We start from the raw sequence: 10,747 nt of genomic DNA, 5'->3' as shown, positions 1-10,747 counted from the left end.
AGGATGCCCTCTATCACCACTGTTATTCAATATTGTGCTGGAGATCCTAGCCAGAGGAATTAGGCTAGAAAAAGAAATAAAGGGCATCCAAATGGGTAGGGAAGAAGTCCAAGTATCTCTATTTGCAGATGATATGATCTTATACACAGAAAACCCCAAAGAATCCACAAGAAAACTACTGGAACTAATAGAAGTTTTCAGCAAAATATCAGGATACAAGATAAACATACAAATATCAGTTGGATTTCTTCACACCAACAAACAGAACCTTGAAGAGGAAGTCACCAAATCAATACCATTTACGATATGCCCCAAGAAGATAAAATACTTAGGAATAAATCTAACCAGAGACGTAAAAGATCTATACAGAGAAAACTATAAGACACTACTGCAAAACAGTAAAAGAGACCTGCATAAGTGGAAAAATATACCTTGCTCATGGATAGGTAGACTCTACATAGTGAAAATGTCAGTTCTACCCAAGGTAAACTACAGATACAATGCAATCCCGATCCAAATTCCACCAGCATTTTTTTAATGAGATGGAGAAACAAATCACCAACTTCATATGGAAAGGGAAGAGGCCCTGAATAAATAAAGCATTACTCAAGAAGAAGAACAAAGTGGGAGGCCTTACACTACCGGATTTAAGACCTATTACACTGCCATGGTTGTTAAAACAGCCTGGTTCCGGTACAATAACAGATACGTGGACCAATGGAACAGAGTTGAGAATCCAGATATAATAAGCTCATCCACCTATGAGCAACCAATACTTGACAAAGGCCCAAATTCCGTAAATTGAGGAAAAGACAGTCTCTTTAACAAATGGTGCTGACATAACTGGATATCCATCTGCAAAAAACTGAAACAAGACCCATGCATCACACTATATCCAAAAACTAACTCAAAATGGATCAGACTTAAATATAAAATCGAAAACGATAAAGGTCATGGAAGAAAAAATAGGGACAATGTTAAGAGCCCTAATACATGGCATAAACACATTACAAACCATAAGTAACAATGCACAAGTACCAGATGAGAGACTCGATAAATGGGAGCCCCTAAAAATCAAACACTTGTGCTCATCAAAAGACTTCATCAAAAGAGTAAAAAAACACAACCTACAGACTGGGGAAAAATTTTTGGCTACAACAAATCCAATCAGCGTCTAATCTCTAAAATCTACAGAACTGCAAAACCTCAACAACAAAAAGACAAATAACCCAATTAAAAAAATGGGCAAAGGATATAAACAGGCACTTCACCAAAGAAGATATTCAGGAGGCTAACAGACACATGAAGTAATGCTCACGATCATTAGCCATTAGAGAAATGCAGATCAAAACTACAATGAGATATCATCTCACCCCAAGAAGGCTAGCCTTAATCCAAAAAACACAAAATAATAAATGCTGGAGAGGTTGTGGAGAGACTGGAACATGTATACACTGTTGGTGGGAATGTAAAATGGTACAACCACTTTGGAAATTGATTTGGCACTTCCTTAAAAAGCTAGAAATGGAAGTACCATACGATCCAGCAATCCCACTCCTTGGAATATATCCTAGAGAAATAAGAACCATCACACGAATAGATATATGCACACCCATGTTCATTGCAGTACTGTTCACAATAGCAAAAAGATGGAAACAACCTGGGTGCCCATCAACGGATGAATGGATAGACCAAATTATGGTATATCCATACAATGGAATATTATGCAATGATAAAGAACAATGATGAAGCTGTGAAATACCGTATAACGTGGTGGAAGCTGGAACTTATTATGCTGAGTGAATTTAGTCAGTCACAGAAGGACAAATACTGTATAAGACCACTATTATAAGAACTCAAGAAAAGGTTTAAACACAGAAGAAAACATTCTGTGATGGTTACGGGGGTGGGGAGGGAGGTTGAGGGTTATCCACTAACTAGATAGTAGATAAGAATCATCTTAAGTGAAGGGAATGACAGCACACACTACAGGGAAAGTCAGCACAACTGGACTAAACAAAACTTAAGAACTTTCCTGAACACAGTCAAATACTTTGAGAGACAGAGTAGCAGGGGCAGGAGTCTGGAGACCATGCTTTCGGGGACATCTAAGTCAACTGGCATAACAAAGCTTATTAAGAAAATGTTCTGCATCCTATTTTGGTGAGTGGCGTCTGGGGTCTTAAAAGCTTGCAAACGGCCATCTAAGATGCATCAATTGGTCCCAACCACCTGGAGTAAAGGAGAACGAAGAACACCAAAGACACAAGGAAGGTATTAGCCCAAGAGACAGAAAGGGCCACATAAACCAGAGACTTCATCAGCCTGAGACCAGAAGAACTAGATGGTGCCTGGCTACCACCAATGAACGTCCTGATAGGGAACACAACAGAGAGTCCCTGATGGAGCAGCAGGAGGATGGGTTTCAGAACTCAAATTCTACTAAGTAGACCAGACTTAATGGTCTGAGGCTGGAGGTACCCCAGAAAGCACGGCCCGTGGACTCTCTATCAGTCCAGAACTAAAACAATTTCTGAGGCCAACTCTTCAGACAGGGATTGGACTGGACTGTGGGACATAAAGTGATACTCATGAAGAGTGTGCCTTAGTCAAGTAGATACAAGAGACCAAACGGGCAGCTTCTGTCCAAAGGTAAGAGGGAAAGGCAGAGAGGGTTAGGAGCTGGTTGAATGGTCATGGGGAATTATGGTCGGAAAGGAGGAGTGTGCTGTCGCAGAATGGGGTGAGCAATTAGAATCACATAACAATGTGTGTATAAAATTTTGTATGGGAGACTAACTTGAAATGTAAACTTCATTTAACTACAACAATAAAAAAAAATAAAAAGTATCTGCAGAATATCTTGTCTTTTCAGTGGCTTTTTCATGAAAAATACTGGTTCATACTAAGTATCTGGGCATATTTAAGTACACTTAATCACACGTTGCGTCCTAATTTCTAGATTCATCAACACTGCATGCATATAAAGGATTCAGTAAATACCGGAGTCCTTCTCACCGAACGTAGCAGGCCATTACTAACCAGAAGGGTGGCAGCTGAAGACAACTCTATTTTCCATCCCTGTATGAGATGGTAACATTTTACTCCAAGGCATTTAAGTCAGAGGATTCCTTGTTTTTTAGCTACTGCCATTGCAATATTATTATTAGAAGTTACTATTTATTGAATGTGTACTACTCTGAGGGAGAAAATGGCCTTATTCAGTCTTTGTAATAATCTGGCAAGGTAGGCATTAGTACTCAAATTTTCCATTGGAGGAAGCTCTTGCTCAGAGAGGTGAAGTGGCTTTTCCTGCACCCCACAGAACACTCAAAAGTCAGAGGTTTTACTGGTCCAAAGATTTAGCACTTTCCTTTGATTTGTACATTCAAAAAAAAAGCTCTAACTATGAAATCAAAAGTTAACAGAATTTCCATTTTGTTATTAATAGTAAGTAATCATAAGAGTAGGTAATATGGGGTCTCTAGAGCGAGCTAGGCAATATATGTATTTTACACAGAATGTGTTAATGTGTTAATACAACTACTCTATTAGGTGGCTACTAGTATCCGTAGGGCTGAGGGAGCTTAGGTTCAGAGATAGTCAAGTAATTTTCCCAAGGTCATACAACTAGTAAATGGCAAAGCCAAGATTCAAAGGAAGGTCTGGACCATCCTAAATCACAGGTGCTTTGTTCCATTATATTTTATTTCTTCCTACTGAATAGAGAGTACTTATTCTCTATACTATTTTGCAATTGAACATTTAGAAATTTGCACTGTAAAGAATACATTAATGAACATTGCTAGTGGGTGTGTGGACACCTGACAATTGTTTTGTCCTTAAATCACTTAGCGAAATGATGAGGGCAACTGCACATTCAATATTTGTCAAGATGTATGTGACTATAGGAAGTTTTAATATGAATCGGTATATTTGCCACAGGCAGGCATATGATTTTTGATAAGATTTTTATGGAGGCACATCTTCTGAAATGATTCAATAACCTGAAAGATAGAAAATGAAATTACTACCACTTGAGTCCCTCTCTTTGTATAATTTCTTTCTTCTTTTTTTTTTGTTTTTGTTTTTATTCTAATGTTGGAGATAGGAGAAGAAATTGGTGCTCCTAGGAAGCAGCACACACCTTTGTATTCTTGGTGACTATAAGGTGGTAGTGAAAATGGTAATCTGTCTAGCGATATATCTAAAGAATGATACACTTAGTTACTAAACACAATTCAAAGTCAATAAAGAAAGGGAAACATAGAAAATCTGACCTCTTTTCCTGGGTAGTACACCCAAAATGACCATTCATTTGTATGCTTTGGTGGCTAAGAGACACTTTTATGTGAATTGGCTGAAAAAGATCCTGCTTTCTGAAATGTCTTCGGTTGTCTAAAATTTCCAGTACGTCCAGTGTTCTGTTTTGTTTGTGTCCTTCTGAAGTATACGTGCCTCTGTAACAAAATGATCGAAAATCACCTTCCTGAACAAAGAACATGGCTGGGCCTTTTGTTGATGCCGTGTTGTGGGTATTCAAACATGTTAATGAATGTTCTGCAGATCTTGTTTAAGCATTCTGTGTAAGTGTGGGCTTATCATGTTGTTAGTGAATTACAGACACATTTAGCATCCTGGATTCTGTAAGACTTTTGAAGTATTTGACATTTCACGCAAACATCACTGATTACATCACTTTGGCAAGGAACTTAGATGCCACAGAGAGTTGTAAATTTTGTTGCTTTCTTATTGCCAGGAGTTAGCTTCTACATGCTCTGCACATTCTCATCAAAGGTACAGACTCTTCTTTGTGGCTCATACCTTCGTTTTACTTTTTTGTGAAAATATGTAGACATTCAGGGCACAGCGGGTATCTTCTGTTCACTTCATTGTCAACACTCTTGTCAACATTCTGCTACTCATGCTCCAGATACACGCTGCACTTGGTATTTAGAAAGAACTGCCTCCCTCTTCTGCGCCTGGCCAAGCACTCAGGGCAAGAGCCACTCCTGTGTGTTTCCATAGCATACTATGCACACACCATAGTCTAGTGTCATGGATTGAATTCTGTCCCCCAAGAATATGTGTCAACTTGTCTAGTCCATGATTTCCAGTATTGTGTGATTGTCCACCGTTTTATCATCAGATGTAATTTTCCTATGTGTTATAAATCCTACCTCTTTGATGTTAATGAGGCAGGATTAGAGGCAGTTATGTTAATCAAGTAGGACTCAATCTACAAGATTAGGTTTTGTCTAAAGTCAATCTCTTTGGAGGTATAAAAGAGAGAAGCAAGCAGAGAGACAGAGAGATCTCATACCACCAAGAAACAAGAGCCAGGAACAGAGTGCGTCCTTTGGACTCGGAGTCCCTGTCCTGAGAAGTTTCTAGTCCAGGGGAAGACTGATGACGAGGACCTTCCTCCAGACCCAACGGAGAGAGAAAGCTTTCACCAGGAGCTGACGTCGTGAATTTGGACTTCTAGCCTACTAGACTGTGAGAGAATAAGTTTCTGTTGGTTGAAGCATTCCATTTGTGGTATTTTTGTTATAGCAGCACTAGATAACTGAGACATCTAGTTTCCTGTTTGTCTTAGTCATCTAGTGCTACTATAACAGAAATACCACAAGTGGATGGCTTTAACACAGAGAAATTTATTCTCTCACAGTCCGGTAGGCTACAAGCCCAAATTTAGGGCATCAGCTCCAGGTGAATGGTTTCTCCATCGGCTCTGGCAGAAAGTCCATGTCATCAATCTTCCCTTGGTCTGGAAGCTTCTCTGCACAGGAACCTCAGGTCCAAAGGACACACTCTGCTCCTGGCACTGCTTTCTTGGTGGTATGATGTTCCCAAGTGTCTCTGCTCACTTCTTTCTTTTATATCTCAAAAGAGATTGGCTTAAGACACTATCTAATCTGATAGACCTCATCAATATAACTGCCACTAATCCATCTTATTACATCATAGTGATAGAGTTTACAACACATAAGGAAATCACATCAGATGGCAAAATGGTATACAATCTATAGTACTGGGAATCATGACCCAGCCAAGTTGACAGATATTTTGGGGGGCACAATTCAATCCATGATATTCCACCCTTTGGCCCCCCAAAATTCATGTTCTTGCCACATGTAAAACATATTCACTCCATCATATCATAGCAAAAGTCTTAAATCCAAGTCCAAAATCCAAAAGTTTCTCTTCATCTGTGAAATCTAGAATACAAGTTATCTGCTTCCAAAGGTACAATGGCAGAACAGGCCCAAGCTAGACATTTCCATTACAAATGGGAGAAATGGGAGGAAAAGACAGGATAACAGGCACCAAGCAAGTCAGCAGAACATATTACGTTAGTCATCAAGGCTTGAAAATAATCTTTTGTTTTCTGAGACCATTCACACAATAGCCCTGCTCTCCTCCAGACTCTAGGTATTGGCCACTCAGTATTCTGAGTGGAGGCTCCTCAACCTTGGGTTTCAGCTCTGTCTTCCAGGCCCACTGGGACAGCAGCTCTGCTCCCTTGGCTTTAGGCACCATTCTCCTAGTCCATCTGAGTGGCTACTCCACCCTTAGAAACCCCTGCAGTCCTGGCCATACCTTTTGAGACTGAGGCAGTTCAGCTTCTTGTGTTCCTTATCTCTTCAGCTTCTGTTTCCTGTGGCCTCTGGGCCCTTGGGCCTCACGCCTGCATCTGCCCTGCTGGGGCAAGTGTTCCAAAGCTCTGTAGCTCCAACAATAGGTGCCTGGAGGCATCCCACTCTACCAGTAAACTCCAGCCAGAAGGCACTCAGCTCTCTGGTTCTGTGGGTTGGCAAGCCTAGCTCTGCTGGTAAGTGTCCAGAGGCACCCCATTCAGCCAGGAAGCCTCCTGCACACAGAAATTAGGTATTACTCTAATGGGTTCCAGTAAGAACCTCTTTTTCTCTTAATAACATCTACTCCGCATACCTGTAATTATCTCTTTATGGTTGTATCTACCAATAGATTATTATCAATTTTACATGGCCGGAGATCATGAAGATGTTGTTTATTCTATCCTAGGAACCTAGTAAAGTGCCTGGTTCATACTAAGCACTCAATAAATGGTCGTTAATAAAGGAATGAATGAATGAATGTCTAAATTCTGATGCTCCCCCTCCTCTTACCGCAGCCTTCATTGGGAGGTTTGGGAAATTTCATCATGTCCAGTAAAACACAGTAAGGAGACCCTAAGGACTTTAAAAAATTAGTGTGTGCCACTTACTAAAGATGATGATTTTGTTATTATATTGATATTGTCTCATAAAATAACAGTCCTTAGCAAGTCTGAAGCCCAGGTAAGAGAAAACAACTTATCCAAGGTTGCTGTCTGAATCTGAGTGTGAATAAGCACCTCAAGCACAACATTTGTCTCCTTCAGTTATTTTTCTCTTTAAGAATTTGATACTACATCATCCATTTACTTAATGCAAGAAGCTGCTCGGTGGCGTCTGGCTTTGCAGCCACCTACACTTCGATTCAAATCCTGGCTGCACTATTTGAGAGTTGTATGATCTCAATTTCCCCAGCTACAAGTTGTGATCATGACTTTTCACATGACAGGTTTGTTGTGAGATGCAAACGAGTTTATATATGTTAAAATGTCAAGCACAGTATCCAGCACAAAACAGGCATTATATACATGTAAAACCACTTATCCTCAATTTAATCCAGAAAACTGACCATACCATTTAAAATAATTAGAGCCCAGCGGATCACCTTTGTTTAGGAAAACATAGGTGGTCTTAGCCAAATGCCAGGGAGCTCTCTGATTGTGATGCCTATGACAATCCTATCTTTCGTACCATTCGCAGAGAGAAACTAAAATCTTATCCTCCCGTTTCCTCATATTGCTCTTCAAATCGCTTCTTTAAATTCCTCCACTGTTAGTGGAGTTATTTTATACAGATGTATCCAATTTTAAATATTCTTCTTTTTTGGCATAACTCGTCACTCCTGTGGCCAGTTTTATTGCTCCTGTTATTTCCGTCAGATCCACTCACTGTTTTCCAATGAGTACTTCTTAAATGCATCTCCTTCAGTACCTTGTACTCCTAATTTCTTTCAACTGTAGAAATAGTAATTGTATTGCTCTATTTATTTCTTGGCACCCTTGCCGTTTTTTCCAAAGCACCTATCTTTTCACACATAATTTTAATGATCTGCCCAATTCGATTACTAAGGGGAATTGGAGTGTTACAAGGGATTGAGCTTTCTTTCCAAAAGCTCTCTCAGGTTTCACGTCCTCCTATGATTTACCAAGTGTCACTTAATTTTGTGGGCTTTTTTCCCTCACACTCTGGCCAACTCTTCATCACAGCCATTATCCACCTCTCTTGGTGATTTGCTTAACACCTCATTAAAAAATATGTGCAGCTCAGCTCCATTCTCACTGCTCTTCACTTGTCAGCAAGACCTGTTTTTCCTTCACTTGTGATTCTTCTGGTGCTTAGAATTTGTCAATCATTAGATGTCCCATTGGTGCAGTTTCTTCACAAGCCTCTCCTCAGCAGCCTGTTTATTTCAGCCTGTGCATATTACCATCAGCTTCTATTCTTCTTTTTTTGTCCTTGTTTTGACCCATAGATGTCAGGACATAAGCACTGATTTGATGTCCTTGAATACTTTGATGACAGAACCTCAAATATCCTTTTAAAACAAAAGTAAAAATAGGAAATTAAAAGGATAACTGTTCCATTGTATAATAGTCTCATTTTTCTTTTAAAAATTAGTATCTACTGATTTGTTGTTTTTGTTGTTTTTAGCTGCCGAGGAATTGCTCCTGAATCAACATCATATACAGTGAAACAAAACGCTGCCTGGTCCTGTGCCATCCCCATAATTGGTTATGGATCGGTTTGTTGGGATCTACAGGGGTTTTCACCATCTGATTTTCAGAAGTAGACATCCAGGCCTTTCTTCCTAGCCCATCTTAGTCTGGAAGCTTTGCTGAAACCTGTTCAGCCTCATAGCAACACACAAGCCTTCACTGACAGATAGGTGGTGGCTGTACATGAGGTGCACTGGCTGGGAATGGAGCTAGGGTCTCCTGCACAGAAGCTGAGAATTCTGCAACTGAAGAACAAATGTCCCACTGAATTATGAAGCACCCAATAATAACTTTTTTTTTTTTTTTTTAATATATTTCTAGGTTTGTTGGAGTTGGGAGCTGGAGGAAAAAGCATTCCTGCTACAAATATATAGGTGTGCTAAACCAAGGCCTGTTCTGGGCACTGGTGACCGGATAAATAAGATGATAATTTCAGAAGGTGATAATTTCAGAGTGTGATGGAGAATGACTAAGTGAGGAACACATATTTCAACTTATGTTAAACTGTATAGTAGAGGTCTCTAGGAAGTCTATGGCTCATTTCAAATTAAACTGTTTTAATAAAATACAATATTTCTATGCTGTTGTGAATTGATAGCACTCTTGCCTATATCAGTGTTTCTCAAATTTTTTATTGCATAGAAAAATATTCTAGAGGCTTTCACGCCACTGAGTAGTCCTATATGCATGCAGCAACATCAATAACAATAGCACCCATTTATTGAACAGTCATTATGTGACAGATAATCTTCTAGGAACTTGAGATACATCAGTAAACAACATAAACAAAGGCCGTAGCTTCTTAGTGCTTCCATTTCAGCAAGTTGTTGTTGTTAGGTGTCGTCGAGTTGGTTCTGACCCTATGTACAACAGAACCAAATACTACCCGGTCCTGTGCCATCCTCGCGGTCGTTGCTGTGCTTGAGCCCATCTTTGCAGCCGCTGTGTCAATCCGTCTTGCTGACGGTCTTCCTTTTTGTCACTGACCCCCTACTTTACCAAGCATGAGGTCTTTCTCCAGGGACTGGTCCTTCCTGATAACTTGCCCAAACAACACGAAACAAAGTCTTATCATTCTCCCTTTCAAGGAGCATTCCGGCTGTACTTCTTCCAAGACAGATTTGTTCGTTCTTCTGGCAATCCATGGTGTATTCAATATTCTTTCTCAACATCACAACTCAAAGGCATCAATTCTCCTTTGGTCTTCCTTGTTCATTGTCCAGCTTTCATATGCATATGAGGTGATTGAAAACACTATGGCTTGGGTCAGGTACACCTTAGTCCTCAAAGTGACATCTTTGCTTTTGAACACTTTAAAGAAATCATTAATATCACACACAAGTAAAATTCTGCTGAAAATCATTCAAAAGCTGTTACAGCAGTACATTGACAGGGAACTGCCAGAAATTCAAGTCGGATTCAGAAGAGGATGTGGAACAAGGGATATCATTGCTGATGTCAGATGGATCTTGGCTGAAAGCAGAGAATATTAGAAAGATGTTTACCTGTGTTTTATTGACTCTGCAAATACATTTGACTGTGTGGATCATAACAAATTATGGATAATTATGCAAAGAATGGGAATTCCAGAACACTTAATTGTGCTCATGAGGAACCTCTACCTAGACTAAGAGGCAGTCTTTCGAACAGAACAAAAGGATACTGCATGGTTTAAAATTAGGAAAGGTGTAGGTCAGGGTTGTATCTTTTCACCATACTTATTTAATCTGTATGCTGAGGAAATAATCCGAGAAGCTGAACTATATGAAGAAGAATGTGGCATCAGGATTGGAGGAAGACTCATTAACAACCGGCAATATGCAGATGACACAACCTTGCTTGCTAAAGTGCAGAGGACTTGAAGCACTTACTGAGGAAGATCAAAGACTACAG

At 39.8% G+C, this 10,747-nt stretch overlaps 1 protein-coding gene across 1 annotated transcript in view; it reads left to right on the top strand.

The window, feature by feature from the left end:
• The window catches only part of HDGFL1 (HDGF like 1), a 16,197-nt gene extending 6,884 nt beyond the window's left edge, over nt 1-9,313 (top strand). Inside the window, 1 exon segment of the mRNA XM_023738389.1 lies at nt 9,176-9,313. Within this exon segment, the coding sequence (XP_023594157.1) occupies nt 9,176-9,313 (138 nt within the window).
• The last annotated feature ends 1,434 nt before the right edge of the window (nt 9,314-10,747 follow it).

The sequence above is a fragment of the Trichechus manatus genome, unplaced genomic scaffold (genome assembly GCF_000243295.1).
Source record: "Trichechus manatus latirostris isolate Lorelei unplaced genomic scaffold, TriManLat1.0 scaffold00115, whole genome shotgun sequence".
Taxonomy (NCBI): domain Eukaryota; kingdom Metazoa; phylum Chordata; class Mammalia; order Sirenia; family Trichechidae; genus Trichechus; species Trichechus manatus.
Note: the sequence above shows the minus strand (reverse complement) of the source record. Positions and strands in the feature narration are given on the sequence as shown.